Consider the following 27299-nt stretch of genomic DNA (forward strand, 5'->3'; position numbering starts at 1 on the left):
AAAATGTTTATTAAAAGCTGTGCATATTTCCTTTGTGGTGGAACCGAACTCGTCAATTATGTCGTAGACAGATCTTCATGATCAATATAGGTTTAATAGGGAAAACACATATACAAGGTACATGATTGTAGGTTAATGAGCTTGGCTATAAGAGGAGTGCTATCATCGACACTGAGGAAGAGAAGAGGACAATGAGCTTAAAGAGTAGAGAGGGGTGGGGGCCGTAGCCCCTTGGCTCTCATCAAGGTGTGACATGTAAGCTACTGTTTGGGGCAACCAAAAAGGATTCATCCACACCTTGAATGAATGATCGTTGCATTTATATAGTTCTTTATAGACACTCAAAGCGCTTTTTACAATGTAGGGTGGAAATAGCCTCCTTCACCACCACTGTGTAGTACTAGTAGCACCCAACCTTGGGCTACGCAGGCTCAATGGCTACCATAAACTGGCACCAGGCAGTCACACATCACACTACCCAATGGCTGAAAGGCTCAAGAGACAGGGATTGATATCAGCCAATTTAGGGGGAGGGATGATTGGGTGGCCTTGATGTCAGAGACCTGATTGGGAATTTCGCCAGGAATAAGATAAGATAAGATAAGATATTCCTTTATTGATTGAATGTTGGGGAACCCCCTACTCTAGATAGGCGCCCTGGGTTCTTTAACGACCAAATTCAGTCTGGACCTTGTGATCAGATAACTGACCAGAATTTACATGCGTAGGCAGTAAATAACATTTGTATTCTTAGTGGAATTCATTACCTTACAGAATTGAGTCAGTCAGTCAGTCTGTCAGTTGTCAGTAGTTGTAAAGGATATCAACTATAGCTAGTCCACAAACAAGTAATGAAACTAGTTTGCTTTACTATTTAATTTTAGTGGTTCAAAAACATCCACAGCAACTTACAATGTATTCACCACCTGCTAGCACAGTTAGCCAATGTTAATCTACCATAGCAACTGAGCTCATGAATTGGTTTACATTTGGAATTCCATGTGTTATATGTGTATAATATACTACTGTAACTTGAAAGCTTATGCACAGAGGGCCTCAACATACTGAGAGTTGGCTGTGCTCAGAAAAAGGTGCACTAAAGCAGCTATAACATAAAATGAAATCTGTAGCTGAAGAAATAACACTTATAACATTAACATTCCACATAATAACCTTTTTCTGACTGAATTAACATCATTGTACTGGCTCTTTAAAACAATTGTATTGCCTTTGCTCTATTGTATTCTAAACCGGAAAATCCTGTTTAACCAAATCACTGCTCTGTTAATAAACTGTAAAAGATTTGTTCAGTTACGATTATTATGTTGCATTGGTTTCTGCATTGAGCTAAATTAGGCCATTATTCTTACAATACCATAAATTGGTATATGGACAGACATACAGGTATTTAATACTATATATACCTGTATGTCATGTATGTCCCTATGCCATAAATGTCATGATGATGTCATATTGTGTATGTTGTCATAAATGTCACTATGAATTGAAAATGGGGGACCCTGATGTATTCTCTGGTCTCTGCATCCCCCCTTAACAATTGTGTGTATTGAGCCGTACTGTATTGTATTGTACGTTTTGTACCCATTCTGCAATCTGTTAAATAAAGTTTTCATTCATTCATTGGAAATGCTGACGCCGACCATAGATAGCGCTGCCTTTAATACAACCGCCGCTAGGGGGCAGTGTAGACTGATAAAATGGCGGAGCCGTCTTTTGTGTTTTGGCAACGAATATCAACCTAAGCAACGACCACAACAACAGCCACCTCTCTCCCAAGATGGACCACGGGAACTGAGGAGTAGCGGTTGGCTAGTTCGAGCACATTATCGTCTCTCGATCGCTAGTCTACATAGAATGCAGTTGCAGTGGTTACTACTAGTAAAAGGCACCCAATCGTGGAAAATGATCCGCAAGAACACAGCTTGTTGTGCCTCCGATGATCGCGCATCTGGAGAAGCTGCTCCATTAGGCCTCTGATCCGGCTCTCGGTTAGTTTAATAATATCACTAGTAGCGAACTAGTAACAGCTGTAGCGTGCACGGTTAGTTAGCCATAGCCGTTGTGGTAAAGCTGGACGAAGCTGAAGATGTGAATGACGATGGAGCCGAAGAGACGGGAAGTGGTGAGTAGTGTTGTGGTCGAGACGTGAGTGTGTTGCTGTAAGAACAGCTAACGGTCCTTCTCTTCCTGCAGCAGCACGACACCATCAAGGGTTTAGCTGAGCTGACACACTAGCTTATTGTTAACGTGGTTATACGTTACGTTAGATGTACAATGTGCTGCAGCTCAGCTGTTAAACCAGGCCACCATCAGGATGCTAAATGACAATTAACACTGTAACAATATTCCGGATGACTTGAAAATGTGGGACCCCCGATGTAAACAAGACGAAAGTCTTTCTCTGGTCTGCATTCCCTTAACAATTGTGTGTATTGAGCTGTACTGTATTGTACCCATTCTGCAATCTGTTAATAAAGTTTTCAATCAATCAATCAATCAACAAACCACCAAATGCACTCACAGCACACACATCCACACACACACGCACACACACTCTCTTTAAACTCACTGCAGCACCCACTTTACTCACTTTAGAACACCTAAACACACTTTATATTCATTGGTAAAGAATTTGCACTACACAACCCATACCTCATTACACCTTACTGTAAATTGTACCTCATCCCATTTCTACATTGTACTGTATAGTATATTGTATTGTAACTCAGCTACTTTTCTATACTCTGCATTGTATATATGTTGAACACTTTTGTCTACGTACTTGACTTCTATTTTAGACTTACTATACTTATTTTATACTCGTCTATTTTTATCTAGCACAATCTCTGGAGCAAAACAGAAAGAAGCATTTCATATAAAAGTATTCTGTACTTCTGTATGACAACTAATAAAGAAACTTGAACTTGAAACGTTACCGTTGCTGTCCTTGTTTGTCCATGCATTTAACTTCAACGCTGATGTTACTACATAGCAGTGATTTAACATGAGCTAATGTTAGACGACTGTAAATCCACCCCCAACGTTAGAAAAGTCAATCTAATTCCAGCGTTGGTCAATAACGTCGAAACTAAGTTAACGTTCAACCTAAACGTTAGTTAGCTTTACCACCAGTCAATGTGTGTGTTTGTTTACCAACGTTAACATTTGATGGCGCACAAGGCAGGTTAGCCAAGTTAGCGAACAAGTCTCTGGAACTTTCTGAGTCTAGCGCTATGTTAGAGGCATGGTCATCGATTGACAGCTGTCAAAAAAACAACATTCTTTGGAAAAACAAGGCACACTTTGAGAATGAATAGCTATTGTCAAATCAGATCACTTGACTTGCCATGAAAATTTTTATTTCTGCATCCGTCTCGTCGTACAGCATTGTCATTATTTGGTGTGTTGACTTGCATCCTTGCTTTGTGTTTTAAATATGTCACAGATGACAACAGCTCCTCCTCCTTCTCCACTCTCCTCTCCTTCAGGTGGTGGAGAGGATGACCTCCCTCCTTCCTGTCTCCCTGGTGCTGTTGACGGTGCTCCTGGCTGCGGCCCCTGGATGCCAGGCAGGCGACTGTAAGGGCCACCGGCACGTGCTGAGGGCACCCCCAGGCTACGTCACAGATGGACCAGGGAACTACTCCGTCAATGGAAACTGCGAGTGGCTTATCAAAGGTAAGATGGAATCTGCTCCACTTGGTTTGCTCCACAAGGGCATGACGCAGAAAGGGAAAAGCACCTCCTCCTCCGCCAGGTCATCGTTTTAAATGTTTATTTAACTGGCATGTAACTCTACGTTATTACGAATAAGGGCAACCTCGACTGGAAATGAAATGAGGATCGACGGCGTTCTGTACAGAGTGAAAGAAGCAACCAGCGGTGTTCCTTACAGTGCAAAAAAAAACACGAAACTACACGGTTTACAATCAATCCGAAACAAATGACAAAATATTTTGTACATACTACTACCTTATCGAGTGATTGTTTTTGCCGTTATCCTGTCAAGCTTTCGTGTGTGTACTGATGCCAGGGCGACACAATAACTTTAGCATTTTTCTTTAGGAAAAGGTGTTTTGGTATAGGTTTTCTTCTCTTTGACTGGCATTAGTCATTGGCGTATCAAGACGCAGTGTACAATCCATTTGTAGCATAACTAGCCACACTTTCAGCATGTCCCTATCCAAAAACGGTAGTCTATGAAAACTGCGCGAGGTGTGGCTCGACATTTTCTTGGTACAATTCAGATATGAGCGCAACCATGTTTTATATCTCCCGCCTCGCGGGATTTCAGACTTCTGTTTGAACCAGACTGTAGTATGAATGAGAAAAAAATAATGATTGTAGGTTGTATATATCGTCCTCCTAATACAGACGTCAACCAGTTCAAAGTAGGTCTTGTTGTGGCTGAAGGTTGTTTAACACAGCAGGAGACGATATTTCCAATTGTAACAAGTAGGTAATTTATTTAAGAAAAGAAGTTCTTAACAGCAGAAGCTATGGTTCGAGCAGAGGATCACCACAGCTTGAACAAAAAACACTCTAACTCTCAATCCCTCTGCTCGTCCCCTAAATCCCCTCTCAGTCCTGCCCCCCCATGACAGATATGATGACGTATCATATCATGTCAGATCTGACATGACGTACATTAAGATGATACGTAGATTTAACATCGGAGAGAGATAAGAACATTAAGAACATGAAGAGAGATAAACAAGATATGATGTACACACACGATATGATGTAAAACATTTAAGAACATTGAAGAGAGAGTGAGATGTGTGTGTGTGTGTGTGTGTGTGTGTGTGTGTGTGTGTATGTGTGTGTGTGTCTGTGTGTGTGTGCGTCTGCGTACAGACGTATGTGTATTGTATGTGTGTATTGTGTCACAGGGAATGTGTGTGTGTGTGTGTGTGTCGGTGTGTATGTCTGTGCGACTGTGTGTGTGTGTGTGTGTGTGTGTGTGTGTGACTGTGTGTGTCTGTGTGTGTGTGCTGTGTCTGTGTGTGTGTGCTGTGTATGTGTGTGTCCGTGTGTCTGTGTGTGTGTGCTGTGCCTGTGTGTGTGTGCTGTGTATGTATGAAAGAGAGAAAAGAACAAGATATGAAAGCGATACGATGTACGAGATTACCAGCACACAACGTGCCGTACTGAAATGTCCATCTGTCCAAGTTGTTTTAAGAACGTCAGCCAGACCGTCTTTCAGCACTGCTAGTTGACCTATATTAAACTAGTCCACCCCATACACATTTTCCCCAACATTCCCCCATTTGGGGCTATCCCTAGTCCCACCCAAATCATATAACCAAGAAAATGTGAACGTCTAACTAAACGAGAAACCATATTTATATAATAAAAGTTTAAATGGCTGATCTAAACAAGAAACCTAGCCATATAATAAATTTTAAATGTCTAACTAAACAAGAAACCTTACTTCATTCACTGGACCCCTAACGGACCAACAAAGGCTGACTACCGTTCTCACAATAAACACAAAACCGCTCAAAACAAGAGTAATAATAAAACATCAAAAAAAAATACCCCAATTTATAATCCTAACCTGACAGACAAATCCCCCCAACCTCCACCGCTTACCAAATGAGCCACAGTTCCGGCCGGAAACCGCGACTCATCAGGGAAAGGAGAAGTTGACCGTCAGAACTAAACATAGAACATCCCTCCCAAAAAAAATGACATTGTCTCTTCCATAACATTGAGTCCCAGTGTCCATCGCTCAGCCCCCCTTCCATGCCCACGCCATAGTCTCCTCACCGTATTGCCAAAAGTCACATTTTGCCAATACAGCAACCACCACGCCACACCTCCAGTCCTCGTAGAAGCATGTCCCCATGCCTGGACGGGAGGCGCTGGTACCGACCTCACCATGTGTCCCCCCATCTTCGACGGGAGGTGCCCATCTTGCCCACTGCGTTAGCCCCCCCCTTTGTCCCTCCAGTCCCCAGAACCGATCCCCAGACCACTTCTTCTCAATGCTTCCTCAGGCTCAGAACCGACACTCTGCCGATGCCCCTTCCCATTCCGGTTTGACCAGGACCACGAGTAAAATAAACAAAAAATAATAATAAAAAAATAAAAAATAATGCAATGATTTTCAATGGTTGCAATCTCTATGCCGAAGGATCATTAGAAAATCAGACTAAAATTCCTAGTTAAAGGAATAAACCAACAAAACTGCACTCAGACCATCCCCCGTCACTCTTAAAGGAAAGAACCAACAAAAAGAAAATGTCCCTACCTCACCATACCCCTAATCCTCTATCCCCTCGTCTCCCTCTAAGGCAGCATAAAGCTGAGGATATGGCCCGATTTGTGGCTCAATCTCTTTCTGTCCCACCATCAGCATTTGGCTCGTTACGTGTGAAGTTACCAGCCTACCCAAGAGAGGCATACCACAACAGAAAAGGAGAACCAATATCAACCCTGCCACCCCAATGGATATCCCCGTCTGCATCACTATGCTTCCCCACTGTCCCAATCTTTCCAACACCCCACTCCCCCACCATTCTTCATTCCGGCCAGAATTCCCCCTCAACTCCTCCCTCAAATCCTTCAGCTTAGCCATGGCCTCGGAGAACTTTCCCCCTGGCCCCACATTCGTCGGAATGAATGTGCAGCAGTACTGTCCAAACATGGAACAGACTCCACCCTTCTCCGCCATTAACCAGTTCAGAGCCTGTCTATTCTGCCACGCCACCGTACTGGTCGCGTGCATCTGGTCCCCCATTGCATCCAACGCCTCCTCGGTGTAGTTGAGATACCGCTGCTGATTGTAAAACAAATAGTTGATCCACCCGGTGTTCTTATTGACCGATATCCATGGCAGAATAGACTCAAACCCTGCCGCAATCTCATTCTTAGCCATGAACTCGGCTGGAATGCCCCTTGGCTGTCCTATGCTGTCCAGATACACCCTTGGGTCTGCCTTGTAGCTACGCTTCGTTCGAGAGATAGGAGACTCAGAAGGTCCTTCCGTCACTGATAATGGTAGGACCACCATTGGCATGATCGCCTGAACCCGGGCACATCTACCTGACCAATCTAAAGGAAGTGTATTCCTCAACCTCCTACCGCCGCAGAGCCAGTATTGGTCCGCCAGTGCCATATCCTGGACATGAAAAGGGCAAGCTACAGGCCGTGGGTTGGTATCCACTCCCTTTAACACGACCCCGTGTCCACACTTTCCTTCTTTCGTGCAGTTAGTCGTGATGCTCCAAATAGTAGTGCACCGCCCCTCTGCCACCTCCCCTACATCCCGGGTCCCCTCCTTTTGCAAGCACTCGAAATCCTTGGTCAGCCATAGTTTGACACCTCTGGGTATTGGCAACCCCGTCGCTACCCCCTGCACACGTACATCCAATTTCCTACAACGTTCCCGCATAGTGACATCCTTGAAATCCGTGACGTTTCCTGCCGCCTTAAAACGACTAGAGCCGAGAAACCCCAAACACTCTGCCTCGCACCAAGGGCGACTATTATGGGGCCCCTCCCATGCCTCTGCGTCCCTGTCACACTGAGCCCAACTGAACTTCGCCCTTCACCAGCAGCCTATCCGGACGTGCCTTGGAGCAGACATAACAATCCTCTATCTGATTCTGCGCGCTCGTGTACTGGACCCACTTAAACCACTCATTCCCTAAAGCCGCCCTATACATCGGGTCAGCCTCCGGGTCTTCCTCGTCATAGTCATAGTCGCCCCCATCTTGTTCCCCGGAAGGAAGCAAACCCCTCAACCTGGCCCAGAGTGAGCCCACTGAGTCCCTCAACGTTCCGGCTGTCCTCTGGAACATATCCTGTCCCCCCACCTCTTCCGACTCAGTGTCCTTGACCTCCCTTTTTCCCCTCACCCCTGTCCCCTGTGATTGGTTCGGGACAGGCTCAACTCTCCTATCTACCCCCACAACCCGATCCTTGTTAGTATAATGGTAAGTATCCCCGCCTGTAACGGGGGAATGGTCAAAATCAAAAACATGCCCTTGCGGTCCTACGGGAAACACCCCTTTTGGTTGTAGTCTTATCTTCTCCCCCCCTTCCTCGATGGAGGGAAGAGGGGGCGCCTGATTCTGAGCCTGGTCATGAAAGCCTGCTGGTACTTGAGCCTGAGCGGGACCCCGTGGGACTCCTACCCACTCAAACCCGTCATCCTCAAGGACGGGTCGACCGTGACGGTTCTTAATGACGTCGTTGTGCCCGGCCGACCGTCCGCACACTGCTGCCAACATCTGCGGGAGCATCAGCAGGCACTGCACCTTCCAGTTGCCGTCTCGGACCCTCCATGTCGGGTTCTGCATAACTGCGATCGATTGTATCCCCCAAGAGATCGCCGCTGGCCTTTATGCAGTGATTGAAGTGGAACCAGGTCGCTGATCCTTTGACTTGGACTGCCGTTCCAGTCGATCGGATCACCTCGTACGGGCCCTCTCTCCGGGGTGATGACCACTTTCTCTTGTGGACCTTTACGAAGACCAAGTCCCCAGGGATCAGTCTCGGTTTGGTGGCTTCCTTCTCCGCCTCCTTCACCCCCTTTCTCTCCTTTCTCTGCTCCTGTCGAAACACAGCTTCATGTATTTTAGTCACTTGCTGAAGATATTTTTTCAGATCTTGCTCAAAAATATCTAATGCCGGGCCCCTAGCCAGGTGTCTAAATGGCGGTGCTGGCATGCTGCGGCCTGTAAGCATTTCATGCGGTGTTAGCTGTGTTTGGCGGTTTACGCTGCTTCCAATAGCCATCAGAGCAAGTGGCAAAGCATCAATCCAGTTAAGCTTAGTTTGCATACAGATTTTCAACAGTTTGTTTTTAATGACCAGATTGGCCCTTTCCACCTTCCCCTGCGACCCGGGACTATAGACACAGGAAAGGCGCTGTCTTATACCTAATTTCTGCATCAGCCCTTTAACCACCTTGTCGATGAACTCCCGGCCATTATCGCTTTGTAATATCGTGGGAATTCCAAATCTCGGAATGACCTCGCGACACAGGAACTTGATCACTGTGTCCGCGTTCTTGTGTTTAGATGGAATGGCCTCAATCCAGCGACTAAAGCAGTCCTCTACTACCAGGAGGTATCGTTTGCCCTGCACTGGCGTTATCATGTCTGTATAGTCCATAATCAGATGTCTGAATGGTCCCTCAGGGAGGGGTGTGTAAGCCGCCACTGTCGGTACTCCTTTGCGCACATTGCCCTGTAAGCATGTTAAACACCTGGCTAGTGTAACGTCAATTTGTGCCTGAAGCTTTGGGGACCAAAATCCCATTTTCGTGATTCGTTTCAGGGTCTCTGCTCTTCCACAGTGATCAACACCATGAGCCTCAGGTATCACTAAGGACAGAAGATCGATGGAGGCGACTATCAAACCGTTATGACTCCTCCACAGACCATCTGCCCCCCTTACAGCCCCCCTCTCCGTCCACGACTGTTTCTCGGCCTGCGTGGCTGAGTCCTGAAGATCACTCAAATTATCCTCAGTTACCTCAGTCGTCAGTTCGGCCGCAAACATCAGAACAGCCGTGGACGGCACCGCAGCCGCCGCCTTCGCGGCCTCGTCCGCCGCGTTGTTTCCCGTCGTCACAAAGGACAGGTCTTTTCTGTGTGCCTGGCACTTTACGATAGCAATGCTTTTGGGCAACTTTACAGCCTGAATAAGCGCCACAACCTGCTTGTGGTGAAGGATCGGTGAGCCGTCCGATTTCTTAAAGCCTCTTGCCTTCCAAATGGCCGCGAATAGGTGGCATACGCCATGCCCATACGCAGAGTCTGTAAAGATGTTAACCGTGCGATCTTTAGCTATTATGCATGCTTCTGTTAGTGCTATTAGTTCTGCAAGCTGGGCCGAACATGGTTGCATGCATTGTTCGGCCTTTCTTGTTAGTGTTTCTCCGTTAGGTTTGCACTGTACGACGGCGTATCCTGACCTTAAATTTTCCCCCTCCCGATAGCAGGACCCATCCACAAAAAGCGAGAGTTCTGCTATCGCGAGCGGGTCGACTCCCAAATCAGGACGGAGTTTCACGAAAGCCTGTACCTCCACCTCACACTCATGCGGTTGACCCTCGCTCGGGAGTGGTACCAGATCCGCCGGGTTACTGCCGTGGCATGTTTTTATCGTAACGTCCGAGTACTGCAGGAGCCTCATGTAAGCCTGTTGCCGTTGGCTGGTCAGAACAAATTTGCCTCTTTCAATCAAGTTTGCCAATTTGTGATGTGTCCAAATGCAAATGTCATATCCCATTGTCACGGCCGTTGCCTTCTCATACATCAAATGTGCTGCGGCCAGGGCCTGATAACAAGGTGGCAGACCCTGCTCCACCGGCGAAAGAGCTCTAGAGTAATATGCTATCGGTTGTTTTTTCCCACTCCCCCCCCCTGTGTTTGAGTCAGGACAGCTGTCGCATGCTGCGTTCTATGTGAGACGAATAGGTGGAAACACTTCTCATAATCCGGCAGCGCCAGGGCAGGGGCCTGTAACAACAGACGCTTAATGTTTATGAACGCGTCCTCCCCCTCCTCGGTCCATGTCAAGGGAGCGCGAAGCTTGTCTGTACCCGCCTCTTTTATCATCATCCTCAACGGCGCTGTCGCTATCGTATAGTCCTCCACCCACTCAGAGCTGTACCCAGTCATCCCTAAAAACGTCATCATCTGTCGGACCGTCAATGGCCTAGGTGCCTTGGATACAGCTTCGAGTTGCGTGGGTGAGATGTTTTTTATGCCCTTTTGAATGACGCGAGACAAGTACTCAACTTTTGGCTGGCAGTACTGCAGTTTTGAACGGGATGCCTTGTGGCCTCCCACGGCTAATCCACTCAAAACTTTGATGGAGTCCTCATGGCACTGCTGACGTGTATCCGAGCAGATTAGAATGTCATCTGCATACAGTAAAACCGTGCTGAGTAGTGTGTCGCACACTCCTTGCAAGTCTTCCTTGAGCGCCTTCGAGAAGTAATGCGGCGAGTGCGCGAACCCTTGTGGCAACCGGGTGTAAGAGTATTGTTTCCCCCTGTGGGTAAAAGCAAACGGATACTGAGACTCTTTTTCCAATGGAACACTGAAGAATGCCTGCGTGAGATCAATGACCGTATAGTACTGCGAGCTACTCGGGATGTTTGTCAGGAGGGTGTGTGGATTAGCGACTTCCGCCTCTGGTCCAGACACCACGTCGTTCACCGCCCTCAAATCGTGTACCAGTCTGTACCTAGCCCTGTCCGCCTTTAGCACTGGGTGGATAGGTGTATTACATCTGGATTTGAAAGGGACGAGCACTCCCCCCTTTAACAGTCCCTCAATCTGATGTGATATAGCTTCCTCCGACTCTGGCTTCATTGTATACTGTCTGATAAAGGGTGGTCTACAACCCTTCTTTAACCTGACCTTCACTGGCTGTGCCGACAATATTAGACCCACATCTGTGTCGTGTTTTGACCACAACCGTTCCGGGGTGCGCGCCAACATGTCCTGTTCCAGCAAAGCATCCGCCTCTGGAATAACGCAAGGGTCTCCTGGTAATCTGATTACTTGCGGTTTTGCCAAAACTGAAAAGGAAATCATTATTTTTATGAAACTCCCATCTGCGCTGTTCCAAATTAGCAGAGATTCCGTGGAGACCCACCTTTGAGTCTCGGATTCCTGTATCATTGAACCTAGATGTTCGGATTCGTAACCAGGATTTATTCTCAGAGTGATGTGTGGGGCGGCGTCTCTTAGTCTATGTTGTTCCCGTAGATACTTACCCGTGTTAACCCTCAACGCCGCGCCCTGTCTCCCTACAATTATCGTAGATGAGTTAATCTGCACCTGCTCGGGCTGTCCCTGCAACCATGCCTTGTTCCTAACTAGGTCACTATTCGTCAAATATTGTAGTGTGCAATGTGCCTCCATGTTTGTTTGTCTAGACTGAGGCAGTTGGGTTTTCAGAAATGGCTCCCAGGGGGCACAGACCCTTTGCAGCTCTGCATCTATGTTGCCCAGCCAGAACACAGTGGCCTCTTTCTCCCCCGTCCCTTGTAGCATCATTTGGTACACGTCTTGTTCAATTTGAATCCCCTCAGGCGTACATAGGATTTTACAGCCTAGTTTACACATTGCATCTCGTCCCAAGAGATTGCGCGGGGTGCTGTCCGAAATTAATACAGGTATTGTTATGGTCTTGTTGTTATACGTCATAGAGATTGGATCTGATGTGGGTATTAATTGTGTTTTTCCCGAGAATCCGACCGTCCGAACATACTGTCCAGACTGGGGTAAGTGAGCGGCGTATTTTTGCTTTATGCAGGAAAAACCTGCTCCAGTGTCTGCCATCATCTCTGTTAATTTGCCCTCCACTAGGACCTGCAGAATAGGTTCTTGCTCAGCTCCCTTGGAAACCACAATCATTTGATTTCCCCCCGTCGCATTCTCTGGGCACCCCTAGTGATTACCCCCCTGGTTTCGGGGCCCTCCTGTCTCCCCCTGGTCGTGGGGCCCTTGTGACTCCCCCTGGCGCACGGGTCTTCCATACTCCGAGCCGGGACGGTATGGTTGCCTACATCTCATTTCCCTGTGTCCCTGCATGCCGCAGTTCCAACAGTGGAAACGGGGAAACTGTTGTTCGTTCCCCGGTCCCTGTGTAAACCGTGGGCCTGATTGCCCATTCCCTGCCTGCCGCCTGGACGCCTGGTTCTGTGAACTATAGCCATAGCTTCTCACTACCTGAGGTGCAGGCGGGGGTCCCTTGTCCCGCATGGGTGGAGAGGTAGCAGATGACACCATTACTGCCAGAGAGAGAGAGAGAGAGAGAGAGAGAGAGAGAGAGAGAGAGAGAGAGAGAGAGAGAGAGAGAGAGAGAGAGAGAGAAAACATGCAATTAAAATTGATTAGTGGCCGCCACTGTTAAAAGAGGAATCGCCCCAGTGTAAACACCTCACCAGTCGTGTTCGTTTTAGCCGTCCATCCAGACCTCGTCAACACAGTCAGCTCAACTTTTTCCTCCCGCAGAAACTCTGACGGATATTTATAATAACAAGCCCAACGCTTACCTTTTTTTGTCGACAACCGGCAGAATTTCTACGGGAGAGGTCCGGAGCTGGCCGTGTGAGGGGGCCCGGCAGGGCGGTCTACAGGTCAAGGGTCACCAAATGTTGTGGCTGAAGGTTGTTTAACACAGCAGGAGACGATATTTCCAATTGTAACAAGTAGGTAATTTATTTAAGAAAAGAAGTTCTTAACAGCAGAAGCTATGGTTCGAGCAGAGGATCACCACAGCTTGAACAAAAAACACTCTAACTCTCAATCCCTCTGCTCGTCCCCTAAATCCCCTCTCAGTCCTGCCCCCCCATGACAGATATGATGACGTATCATATCATGTCAGATCTGACATGACGTACATTAAGATGATACGTAGATTTAACATCGGAGAGAGATAAGAACATTAAGAACATGAAGAGAGATAAACAAGATATGATGTACACACACGATATGATGTAAAACATTTAAGAACATTGAAGAGAGAGTGAGATGTGTGTGTGTGTGTGTGTGTATGTGTGTGTGTGTCTGTGTGTGTGTGCGTCTGCGTACAGACGTATGTGTATTGTATGTGTGTATTGTGTCACAGGGAATGTGTGTGTGTGTGTCGGTGTGTATGTCTGTGCGACTGTGTGTGTGTGTGTGACTGTGTGTGTCTGTGTGTCTGTGTGTGTGTGCTGTGTCTGTGTGTGTGTGCTGTGTATGTGTGTGTCCGTGTGTCTGTGTGTGTGTGCTGTGTATGTATGAAAGAGAGAAAAGAACAAGATATGAAAGCGATACGATGTACGAGATTACCAGCACACAACGTGCCGTACTGAAATGTCCATCTGTCCAAGTTGTTTTAAGAACGTCAGCCAGACCGTCTTTCAGCACTGCTAGTTGACCTATATTAAACTAGTCCACCCCATACACATTTTCCCCAACAGTCTATTAGATATCTTGGAACAAGTTGATAAGGAGAGTGAAATGTGTTATTTACTAGGTGATTTTAATATCAACCTTCTAAATGAGGAAATAAAACACCACATAGATGACCTCTTAAACATACTGTCTTCCAATTACTTTTATCCTTTAATTAGCAAGCCTACAAGAATAACTCGTACATCTTCTACACTAATAGATCATATTTTTACAAATGCATTCCTTCATGTTGTAAAATCCGGCATTCTTTATACTGATATCTCCGATCATATGCCTGTTTTTCAACTTTCTATTATCCATGATAAGTCAATTACCGTATGTCTAAACCAAAGAGGTCTTCATTTCGAAGGTTCAATGATATACATATTAACAACTTCAGAGAGATGTTGGCAGAATTGTCCTGGGAAACAGTATATGAGGCACAAAATGCAAATACATTTATAATAATCTTTATACCAAGTTCTATTTAGTTTTTGTCCAATGTTTTCCTCTTATAACTAACCGTAACAAAAACGTTGCAAACTTGAACAAACCATGGTTCACCATTGAACTTAGGAAATCTGCTCTAAAGAAAAATAGATTATATAAAAATATCTACAAAGTCCTACTCCCTTAAAGTATGCTTCATACAAGACGCACAAGAATAAACATAACCATCTTCTTAGAAATGCCAAACAGGATTATTATAGTGACCAATTTATTAGCTCTACAAACGACATTAAATCGACATGGGACACCCTGAAAACATTGCTCAATATGAGACACTCCTCTTCTCCATCCCCAGCTGAATTTCAGGATGGTACGGATAAGATAACAGAGCCATCCCAAATTGTGAATAATTTTTAACAACTTCTTCTTGAACCAATGCTCTTGGTTCTCCCACTGATTTTATAAGTAAAGAGTGTGCTTCTCTAAATGCTTTTGAGCCTATAAAGACATCAGAAGTACTTGATATTATTATGAGCCTTTAAATTTACTATCGGCAGGGAAAAATACCAACTGTACGCAACATCATTGTCTACGGAAACGTTTGTCTATGTTAATCAACACGCCCACTGCAAACGATGATCTGCTGTATATAGGCCTTGGGTGCTGGGAGGGTAAAATCCAGGCTGAATAATTTGAACATTTGCGTTGGCACATACAGCCCCTCCGGGTACTGTGCAGGTACGTTCAGGAGTCCAGTGCATGTGTGAAAGGGGCTGTAGTCTCATATATGCATGTGTCAGTGTTACATAAGATTGTTTGTAATGTACACTACAGGTACTATGCCTCTTATTGTTTTAGCATGTTTGCTAATCTGATGTGACATTAGAGCTCCAAAAATCGAGCCGACTCACATTGGCATTTCTCTCCTTTGTCTTATAGCTCCCAGCGACAGCCATCGCATTGTCCTGAATTTCACCTTCATGGACACCGAGTGCACCTATGACTACCTGTTTATCTACGATGGAGATTCCTACCAGAGTCCCCTCATAGCCAGTCTGAGTGGCAACACCGTGCCGCAGCCCATGGAGGCCAAGTCTGGCAAGGTATTCTGTCGACACGCACACACAATCTCTAAGGATGCATCGATCCGACTTTTTCAGCCCCGATACCGCAACCCTGACTAACCTTACTGTCATGCACGTGTCCTAATAAACGAACCTACACTGTAACACGCAACACTTTGATGAACATTGTTACTCAGCTGATAGAGTTGTACCCTTCTTGCTGTCTTGTCGTACAGAACTTGTAAGTCGCTTTGGATAAAAGCGTCAGCTAAATGACTAAATGTAAATGTACTGATACCTGGGCTTTTGAGTATCGGCCGATAGCGAGTGCCGATCCGATCCATTACTTTTAATGGACAGTATAGACTTGGATTGTCTTTTTGGGGTAATTTGGACACATTTTTTTGAGAAATAATAATTTTTTCGTGTAAAAAAATGCAGCAAATCAAGTCACTTTCCTTTGATTTCTGGCATGTTACACCTGTTTCTTGGTATCAGACTTTTAGTATCAATATTACATTTTTAACCTGTTATCGGACAGATATCCGGTGCCAGTATTGGCGTCTGTGCATCCCGTAATTATTCCCCACAGATGAATGAATGAAACCGAGGAACGTCCTTCACGATGTCAACCGTGTGCCCGTGTCTCCTCCGTCCGTTCCCTCGCCCCCCCGTCTCTCCAGATGCTGCTCCATCTCTTCAGCGACGCCAACTACAACCTCCTGGGCTTCAACGCCACCTACGCCTTCTCGTTGTGCCCCGGGGCGTGCGGGGGCCACGGGCGCTGTGACCCCGCTACAACCCAGTGCCAGTGCCACCAGGGCTGGGGTGGCGTGGACTGTACCGCCTCTCTGTGCTCCCAGGCCTGCGCCCTACACGGCCAGTGTGACAAGGTGAGTGAGAGGAGGCGGGTCTCAAGTGAACGGGCACCATTGACCACATTGACGCCTGGTGCTCTGTGTGAACATGGTCAATGTCCAGCAAACCAAGGGAACTGTAAAAGAAGGAAGGGTCATTGCATCACTGTGGACGCACATTGGTGCCAAGTGTGAAAACCTTCAGTTCTGCCGACATTGAGTTGAACGGGATTAACCATCTGCTCGTTTATGACCTATCACAGTGGTTCCCAAACTGTGGTGCGCGAGCGCCCTCATGCGTGACATGAAAAGGCTAATGGTGGTAAATTTTTTTTTTTTTTTTTACAATAAAATGTCATACAAATCTTAGTAAAACTTTTAGTATTATGGATATTAAAAATGCTGGCAGAGTATTGTCGTGAACATTTTAATTAAATAAAGAAATTCCCTATCCATAGTCGCCGTGGGAAGAGATAAAATAAAAAATTAAATCTGTGCACGGAGACCAGCAACAATTTTTTTCTAACAGAAACCCATTGGGGGGTGCGTCAGCTAGGTCGGGAGGTGACAGGGGGTGCACGGCCAAAACAGTTTGGGAACCGCTGACCTATCATATAAACAGGTTATTACCTCCGTTGTCGGAATCATCAGAAATTTGTTGCATTGTTAACTAGCTAACGTTTGATATATCGGTTGATGTATATTTCCTCAAATAGCTTGTATATTTTGCTTCTCCATGCATCTCCCACAGGCGTCAATAGAACTGGCACCAAAGTCTGCCACCAAGCAGAGCGTTAGAACGCTGGTGTTCTGACGTAATGACCCCCCCCCCCCCCGAATGAGCTCTATCAACAAGTCATTGGAGGATTACTGAGTGATGGTGAATTTCCATCTTTAGTTGAACTCCTCCTCCTCTCACGTTCTGCCTCTGTCTTTAGAAAGGAGAGAGCTGTCTGTGTAGTTCAGGCTTCCTGGGTCAGAGCTGCCAGCTCGGTCTCCGTGACGACAGCGGCGCGGGGCAGTGGTGGCGTGTGAGCGAGGGCAACCCCTACACCCCTCCCAGGACGGCCTCCGCTGGGGTCTACCTGTCCTCCACCGGAGCCATGTACCTGTTTGGGGGTGAGGGCCACACACACTTGTTTATTATTCTTTTTACCCACTCTCGTTCCATTTATTTTGACACACCTGGTTCTTAATTGTTATCAAGTAAGATTATCCCATTGCGTAGCATAAGAACACCTGTGTGGTCTTTTATTCACTCACCTCCACGTTGAAAGAACACCTGTTAATAGTGATGCACCGATGTGAAAATTGTGGCCGATACCGATAACCGATATTAACATTGCTGTTCTGGCCGATACCGATATTTACCGATGTCGATATCTCTGTATAGAAAACACTTTTTATGATAATCAAATAAAGAGCTATTTTCCAAAACGCTTTTACTTTTGTAACTTATTTTCAGAAATGACTGATATTTTGAAACTATTTAACACTTTGATTGCCTAAGGCCAAAACATGTAAAAAGAAAATAAAAAGATTACATTAATTTTTTTTTTTAATTTTTTTTATTTATTTTAATATCGGCCCATATCAGCCCTATCTTGATATCGGACCAATACCGATGTGTAAAAAACGGCCATATCGGCCGATATATCGTGCATCACTACCCGTTAACAATTCAAATGTTAATGTAGATGGTTGATCAATCTAAATGTTACCAGATGAACCTTCTGCATGGAGGCCACCTGTTTGTCTGAGGTCCACTACAGACTTTCATTGTGAGCCTTTGTCATATGAATTGGGGCGTGGGGCGACAGTGGCTCAGGAGGCTGAGTGGTCGTCTGGTAGTCGGAAGGTTCCCGGTTCGATTCCCGGGTGTCCTTGAGACACTTGACTTCGCCCCTAATTGCTCCCGATGTGCAGGTTGGATCTTTGCATGGTTGGCTCCACCATCGGTGTGTGAACGGGTGAATGTGAGGAACAAAATTGTAAAGTGGTTTGGATAAAAGTGCTATATAAATGCACCATTTACCATTTTATTAGCCAATTATGAATAACTTTTCATATAAATTACTTTCCTTTTCGTTTAACTTTGTCATATGAATTACTTTCATAATATTTCCCATATAAATCACTAAAAGCCAATGGAGTGGTTATGTTATTTTTCTCATCTGGGTTTATGTGATGGTGTTTTGTGCTGTTTGATGATAACCGTGTGTTTTGAACCCCCAGGCTTCGACCTGAACAGAGCGCTGGGGGATCTGGTGAAATACAACTTCAGCTCCAACCAGTGGGAGAACAGGTCCTATGGCCACTCCCCTGTAAGTGCCTGTATAAAGGAAACAACAAACACACAGACATGAACATGTAGGAAATGTGTCCTAGTATTTGATATCACGGCACGACCGTTTTGTTTCATCTGAAATACTCTTCATCTTTTTCCTCTTAACACATTCGCGGCCATTCGATTTCCCCATCTAGCTATAGCTGGGCCAGCTTTCCATTACATAGTTTCACTGTGTGTCACCTTGTTTGTAGCGCTAAATCAATATTTTATATTATAGCTATGGATACAATACCATGGTCATTTTGACAGTAACTATCTTCCGTTCAAGATGCAAAAAAGAAAACATCTTTTCATGAATACGTTCACGTGTTATCCCGTGGTGAATATAAGTATAATTTCGGAATGATCCGGGCTAATTCCCGGGAGGCTGGCTACAGGGCACAACGTGAATTCTACTAAAACCATTGGCGTTTCGTCCCTGGACCCACTACTATCTCCAAATCAAAGGCATGTATCCCCACGTGGAATGCGCCTGATTGGATAAAATGACATGCTGGTGCTCCAGTGTGACATCTAGTGGCGGAATGTTAACTATAGCTCCTTTTTAAAGTGATCTCTTGGTTAACTTGATTTCTCCCTCCGTCCCTGTCCCCCCCCCCCCCCCCCTCCCCGCTTGCTGCTTCCCACTCTGTTCTCTTGTGTCCTATTCCTCATGGTCTACTTTCTCTTAATCCCCCTCCTCTTGTTCCGTGTCACTCCGTCAGGTGGCGCGTCACTCCCACACGGCAGTGGATTGGAACGGTAACATGGTTATCTTCGGAGGAGAGCTGGCTAACGGCGCCCTGGCCAGTGACGTCTGGATGTACCGCCCCCTGCAGGACGACTGGCAGCAGCTCGGCCTATCAAATTCACTCGGGGCACCTAAATTAGCCAATCATGCGGCGGCTGTGGTGGACAATTATCTGTATGTTTTTGGGGGTGAGTTTAACTTGATGACTTCTCACATCATGGCCTATGCACGTTATTTGACTATTTTCTGAAAGGCTGTCACGATAACCGGTCAGGATTTAAACCTAGGGATGTGTATGAATAATCGATTATCGAGAGCCTCATAGTCAGCGGTACATAGTCAATCTACTGTCGGATCTACAACTTTTAATTGAACAGTTCAAAATGTTTTATGGAAGGAAAAGCTATTCTCATATTTCACAATTATGAATGAAAACTGCTCAGCCTGATAACCATTTAAATAGTCTTAAATTAACTTTGACTAATTAAAGGCCTTAAAAACCATTAAATAGTCTTAAATTCAGCTTGGGTAGGTCTTTAATATTCACTTATTGAATGCTGTAAGCAGGATCCAAAATGAACACAAAGCGCCAAAATTAAACTCTAATAAAAATGTGAAAGCCTCATTATCACATTTTCCTATTTATGTTCTCAAGCGTTGTCTTTCATGATGACCGAATCACTGGAAACCAAATATAATACACTATATATTTGATCTATACAATCAATCAATCAAATGTATTTGTATAGCACATTTAGACATGACACTTGTCAACCAAAGTGCTTCACAGTAAGTCGCATAGCTAAAAACAAAGGAAAGTGCTAAAGTATAGAATAAACAGAAAATATAAACAACCAACGGACAGACAAAGAAACAAAACAACACAATTTTTTTTTCTAACTTTTTTCTTTTTTTTTACTTTTTTCTTTTCATGTCAACGTTCACACGCACAATATATGCTTACCTAGGATTTGACTTGATTCAACAACAAAGCAGTCGGAACAATGACAAGCCGAAAACTGTCGAAATTGTAGTTATTTGAAGTTTGGATATTTTCTTTCACGACTGAGGTAGGTAAATTAAATTTCTTGAGACTAAAGTACTGAAAAAAGGTACCGTTGGGTACCGGTATCGATTCACAGGTACCGGTACCGTATCGGTTCAAATGTGAAAGGTACCCATCCCTAATGGAGGGGGCAGATTTGATGGACATGGGGATGCTGTTCCAGAGGTCAGGGCCTGTGACAGCAAAAGCACGCCCCCCCCCCCCTAGACTTGGTATTGGGACTACGGGTAGTTAGGACAGGGGTTCCCAAACTTTTCAGGCCAGGACCCATAAAATAAGGCGTCAGAGAGCCGCGGCCCAATGCACATCGTCAGGCTTTTTTCTTTTCTTTTTTTGCCAGGCGACTGATTTTTTAAGCCAAATATCACTTCAATCCTATTAAGTTAGTTCAAGTTAGTTATTCATTTATATGTGCTATTTATGAGAGGGCTAACTTGTTGCAAAATAATAATGATAATAATAATAGCCTCATTAAAATACTATTGTTGCTTCGGTTGTTTTCAGCGTTTTATGTGCATAATCTGTTATTTAGTTTGAAATGTTCGTTGAAATAAGTAGATTTTTCGTTTTTGTTTATTTATTAAGTTAATATAAAACCATATAGTCGGGGAGCTCCAGTAGCTCACTGCGTACCTCGGACGCTATTTCGGCGTCGGGGACAACCGTGCGCGTCACGGATCTGGGGTACACGAGTTCGACTCCCGGACTCGCCGTATTTTCTCAGTGTCTTTCCCCCGACCTATACCCCATTCAACCTGTTTCTGTCGGTCATGCTTGACCAGAAAAAGCGATAAACGCTAAAAGAACCAGCTGACTGGTCAAAGTTTAAAAAAAAAAAAGAAAAAAAAAAGAAAAAAAAACCATATAGTCACATTTTAGAATACAATAGAATAGAATTTTAGAATACAACTAGAAACACTGTCCTGGCCTGCTTCTAAGTTCAGTGGCCTGACAATATATAATTTTTTTTTGGGAAATCATCTTTGGGAACCACTGAGTTAGGAGACTCTTGTCAGTCGATCTGAGGGCCCTGCCGTTGGTATAGATGAAGAACAACGACAAAGGACACTGTGCTCATCCCTAATAATTACTTTTCGACTAGTACTTGCTATGTATTCGAGGAATAATTATTATTAGAAAGTACTAGTAGAAAAGTACGGAACAGAGCAACGACAAAACGATCAACCAATTGAATCTGGTTTTCACAAAAAAAAAAACATCCCGATGGATGCCATGGCAACAGAGGCTGCCTGGCCAGGTAAACGGTACATGTTCTCCGCTAACCAGCCCCCACCCCCCCCCCCTCCCTCTCTCACACCCAGGTCGTACGGAGGAGGACATGTTCTCGTCCTCTCTCTACCGGTTCAGCCTGCGTGGCTCGGGGCTGTGGGAGGCCGTGCAGCCCACGGGGGGGAAGCCCCCCGCCACCGCCGGCCACTCCATGGTGTTCCACGGCCCCTCCAGGAGCCTGCTGGTCTACGGGGGCCACCGGCCCACCACCGCCAGGTACACCCCCCCCCCCCCCCCACCCCCCCCCCCCGAGTGAGAGACGGTGAGGTCCATGTGTGTCACCACCACCAGGTAAACTACCCACAGCCCCCCCCCCCCCCCCCCCCCGAGTGAGAGACGGTGAGGTTGATATGTGTCACCACCTCCAGGTAAACTACCCACAGCCCCCCCCTCCCCCCCGAGTGAGAGACGGTGAGGTCGACGTGTGTCACCACCGCCAGGTAAATTACCCACAGCACCCCCCCCCCCCCGAGTGAGAGACGGTGAGGTCGATGTGTGTCACCACCACCAGGTAAACTACCCACAGCCCCCCCCCCCCCCCCCCGAGTGAGAGACGGTGAGGTCGATGTGTGTCACCACCACCAGGTAAACTACCCACAGCCCCCCCCCCCCCCCCCCGAGTGAGAGACGGTGAGGTCGATATGTGTCACCACCACCAGGTAAACTACCCACAGCCCCCCCCCCCCCCCCCCCCCGAGTGAGAGACGGTGAGGTCGATATGTGTCACCACCACCAGGTAAACTACCCTACACTCACCTCTAGGGCTGACCTCCACTAGTCGAATAGTCGACTAATCGATCGAAAGGAGCCGTAGGCGACTGGCCAACCTCTTAGTCGAATGCAAAAAAAATTTAAATGTATGATATATATTTCTTTATCGTTCTTTCCAAAAGCAAAGAGGCCTAGAAGCGTGGCTAACGCTAATGGCGCGCATACCAGAGGCTAACTGCCTAAGAAAACAGGCACAGAGGCACTGAAAGAGGATTTCACCTCTTTAATGAACACACTAGACTAGACAAATATCAAGATGTATCCATCAGTGGACCAATTGCATGCTTTCACAGAGAACAAGAAGCCTTCAGTCGGCTCCTTCAGACAGTAAGCACCCCCCACAGCCCAAATGGAATGATAAAAAAAGTATAATTTTTTTAAATATTTTTTTGCATTCGGGTGGGTAGTTGAGTACCAGTCGACTATCAGCACATTTCGGCCAGTCAAAGTCAACTATCCAGACCCTCAGTCAGGGACAGCCCTGCCGCCAGGTGAACTACCCACCGACTGAGGGACGGTGAGGTCGTTATGTGTCACCACAGCAGGGCTGAGCCCAAACGTTCGAATGTTCCAACCTTCGTTCATTACGTTGGCATTCGAATTCTAAATCAACATTCGAATTTAAATATATATATATTTTTTTTATTTCTATTAATTCTGTTTAAAGGAAAACTCCAACATTTTGGGAAATTAGCTTATTTGCCATCTACCCTGGAGTTAGACAAGAAGATGCATACCTTTTTCTTCTCTGTGCATGCAGTAGGAGTAGGAAGACGTTGGGAACTAGGCTAATGGAGGAACCTAGTCAAGTCAAGTCAAGAGTTTTATTTGTCACGGCATACAAGTATACAATGAAATGCGAGGGGTCTTGCCCGCAACGATTGTGCATAATACAATAGTAATACCTACTTCCAGTGACTGACGCTAAGCTAGGCTAACGGTGCGTGTCTTCCTACTCCTACTGCATGCACAGAGAAGAAAAAGGTATGTATCTTCTTGTCTAACTCCAGGGTAGATGCCAAATACGGTAAGCTAATTTCCCAAAATGTTGGAGTTTTCCTTTAAACCAAAATGGGGTTTTTCTTCACAGTTGCAGATAAAGATTAGGCTACACTAATATTATAGTATTAAAAGAAACTGACATTAAAGAAAGTTGATTTAGTTGGGATGGGGCTTTGCCCTGGGCTGGGTCTGGGGCTGGAAAGTTGATTTAATAAAAAAAAAAAACGAATTTAATCACTTTATTCAAATTGAGGATTTAGTTTGAGGATAAAAAAAAAAATATAATAATATAATTTTATTTTTTATATATTTTTTTAATTAAAAACGAAGGTTCAGGGCGGCTAGGTGGTGTAGTGGGCAAGGCACTCGCCACCAACGCAGGAGACGCTGGGTTCGAGCCCAGCTTTCGGCGTTGCTACCAGTTTGGCTGGTCGCTCATACTAACACAATTGGCAGTGTTAGGGGTGGGAAAGCTGGTGGGTGGGTCCTGGGCGTTGTAAATAGCGACTCCTACAGTTCGGTCGGGGCGCCTGCACAGCAAGGGAAGGATCTGGAGGGACCTTCCACGCGTTACACTCTCCCAGTGAGAGTCTGCGCTGCCGGCTGGCTGCACATGTGTCGGAGGAAAGCATGTGACAGTCTCCGGCCTCCCGGACCAACAGTAGGGGGGGGGGTGCGCAATAACCAGGAAGGGGGTTGGGAATTGGCATAACGACTAACAGTGGGATGGGAGAAAAATCGGAAAAAAGGAGGGGGGAAAAGATAATTTTTTAAACGAAGGTTCAAACATTAGTTCGAAAAACCCTGACGAAGTTCGAATCCCAAAAACAGGCTTCGGGGACGGCCTTACACCACAGGCCCACCACCGCCAGGTAAACTACCCACAGCCCCCGAGTGAGAGGTGGTGAGGTCGTTATGTGTCACCACCGCCAGGTAAACTACCCACAGCCCCCGAGTGAGAGACGGTGAGGTCGTTATGTGTCACCACCACCAGGTAAACTACCCACAGCCCCCGAGTGAGAGACGGTGAGGTCGTTATGTGTCACCACCACCAGGTAAACTACCCACAGCCCCCGAGTGAGAGACGGTGAGGTCGTTATGTGTCACCACCGCCAGGTAAACTACCCACAGCCCCCGAGTGAGAGACGGTGAGGTCGTTATGTGTCACCACCGCCAGGTAAACTACCCACAGCCCCCGAGTGAGAGACGGTGAGGTCGTTATGTGTCACCACCGCCAGGTAAACTACCCACAGCCCCCGAGTGAGAGACGGTGAGGTCGTTATGTGTCACCACCGCCAGGTAAACTACCCACAGCCCCCGAGTGAGAGACGGTGAGGTCGTTATGTGTCACCACCGCCAGGTAAACTACCCACAGCCCCCGAGTGAGAGACGGTGAGGTCGTTATGTGTCACCACCGCCAGGTAAACTACCCACAGCCCCCGAGTGAGAGACGGTGAGGTCGTTATGTGTCACCACCGCCAGGTAAACTACCCACAGCCCCAGAGTGAGAGACGGTGAGGTCGTTATGTGTCACCACCGCCAGGTAAACTACCCACAGCCCCCGAGTGAGAGACGGTGAGGTCGTTATGTGTCACCACCGCCAGGTAAACTACCCACAGCCCCCGAGTGAGAGACGGTGAGGTCGTTATGTGTCACCACCGCCAGGTAAACTACCCACAGCCCCCGAGTGAGAGACGGTGAGGTCGTTATGTGTCACCACCGCCAGGTAAACTACCCACAGCCCCCGAGTGAGAGACGGTGAGGTCGTTATGTGTCACCACCGCCAGGTAAACTACCCACAGCCCCCGAGTGAGAGACGGTGAGGTCGTTATGTGTCACCACCGCCAGGTAAACTACCCACAGCCCCAGAGTGAGAGACGGTGAGGTCGTTATGTGTCACCACCGCCAGGTAAACTACCCACAGCCCCCGAGTGAGAGACGGTGAGGTCGTTATGTGTCACCACCGCCAGGTAAACTACCCACAGCCCCCGAGTGAGAGACGGTGAGGTCGTTATGTGTCACCACCGCCAGGTAAACTACCCACAGCCCCCGAGTGAGAGACGGTGAGGTCGTTATGTGTCACCACCGCCAGGTAAACTACCCACAGCCCCCGAGTGAGAGACGGTGAGGTCGTTATGTGTCACCACCGCCAGGTAAACTACCCACAGCCCCCGAGTGAGAGACGGTGAGGTCGTTATGTGTCACCACCGCCAGGTAAACTACCCACAGCCCCCGAGTGAGAGGTGGTGAGGTCGTTATGTGTCACCACCGCCAGGTAAACTACCCCCCCCCCCCCGAGTGAGAGGTGGTGAGGTCGTTATGTGTCACCACCGCCAGGTAAACTACCCACAGCCCCCGAGTGAGAGACGGTGAGGTCGTTATGTGTCACCACCGCCAGGTAAACTACCCACAGCCCCCGAGTGAGAGGTGGTGAGGTCGTTATGTGTCACCACCGCCAGGTAAACTACCCACAGCCCCCGAGTGAGAGGTGGTGAGGTCGTTATGTGTCACCACCGCCAGGTAAACTACCCACAGCCCCCGAGTGAGAGGTGGTGAGGTCGTTATGTGTCACCACCGCCAGGTAAACTACCCACAGCCCCCGAGTGAGAGGTGGTGAGGTCGTTATGTGTCACCACCGCCAGGTAAACTACCCACAGCCCCCGAGTGAGAGGTGGTGAGGTCGTTATGTGTCACCACTTTGCATAAATGTGTGGGGGTGTTTTTCTATCGCGGGTCGTTAATCGCGGAGAGGGCAGGTTGCTGCCTTATCATACGCAGCATCTGTGTGTCTGTGTGTGTGTGTGTGTTTGCACGGGGGAGTGACTATGTGCTATTGCTATTGGTGTCATCATGGTATTAGGGTTTTTGTACTTGAATACGATATTAAATTCAACTTCAGTATTAAAATTCTTCTTTTTTTTGTGATAAAATATATATATAATTTTTTTTCCATGAAACAAGACAACACAATACAGTAATAACAACAATAAACAGGACTTCACAGGACATAGTAACAACAATAACGACAACGGAAATAACAAACAATAAAACAAAACATAAAAATAAAATTGTGTTACCACAGACGCCACAAAATATTTGATACTTGATACCAAAACATCTAAGTTTATCTATTTATTTTGTACCCAGGGAGAGTGCACATTAATCAACATCTTCAGTTTCCTCATCAATGTAAATGTACCAGAATTAGCTAATGAGCTAGTTTTCTGTAGTCCCTTCCTAACATGCAATACCATGACAATAAGAGGAAAGAATCTGTTTGAAATACATCATGATTATACAATATATAGTTAGTTATACAATAATATAGTTTTATATTTTAGTAGAACATATTATGAGATTATGCTTTTAGAATATTAGCAACAGCCAAGCAATCGAACGACGACAGATGATCACGCGTGTCTCTGAAAGACTTTTCTTCTTTTACATTTCATCAAACGACACATGGCACTTTCACAGCATCCTGTGTCGATGTAATGAAGCGTGTCCAGCTGTTCCCACGTCGCTCACTGTGGAAGCACCTCCCTGTCCCTCTGCTCTGACTTAAGGTTCAGCGTGAGGGTGAACAACACCGACATGTTCCACGTCGACCGACGCTTCTGGACCTCATTCCGTTCCCGCTTTCCAGCGACCGGCCCCAGAGAGAGGGCCTTCCACTCAGCCACGGTCATCGGAAATTACATGGTGGTGTACGGTGAGTGAGGTTGCATAGAGAAAGTCAGTAGTTGTGATTGGAGGATTAAGAAAAGAGAGTGGGGTCTGAG

General features: G+C 46.4%; 1 protein-coding gene across 1 annotated transcript in view; it reads left to right on the forward strand.

Annotated features, from left to right (window-relative positions):
- The first annotated feature begins 1791 nt into the window (after positions 1-1791).
- megf8 (multiple EGF-like-domains 8) overlaps positions 1792-27299 on the forward strand; it is a 129005-nt gene continuing 103497 nt past the window's right edge. The window contains exons 1-9 of the mRNA XM_084308713.1: positions 1792-2143; positions 3510-3699; positions 15327-15490; positions 16135-16344; positions 17247-17427; positions 18544-18632; positions 19363-19576; positions 21777-21960; positions 27084-27229. Of these exons, the coding sequence (XP_084164839.1) occupies positions 2114-2143; positions 3510-3699; positions 15327-15490; positions 16135-16344; positions 17247-17427; positions 18544-18632; positions 19363-19576; positions 21777-21960; positions 27084-27229 (1408 nt within the window). The 5' untranslated portion in view covers positions 1792-2113. The remainder of the gene's footprint in view (positions 2144-3509; positions 3700-15326; positions 15491-16134; positions 16345-17246; positions 17428-18543; positions 18633-19362; positions 19577-21776; positions 21961-27083; positions 27230-27299) is intronic.

Source organism: Notolepis coatsorum (genome assembly GCF_963971535.1).
Source record: "Notolepis coatsorum genome assembly, chromosome: 2".
Lineage (NCBI taxonomy): Eukaryota > Metazoa > Chordata > Actinopteri > Aulopiformes > Paralepididae > Notolepis > Notolepis coatsorum.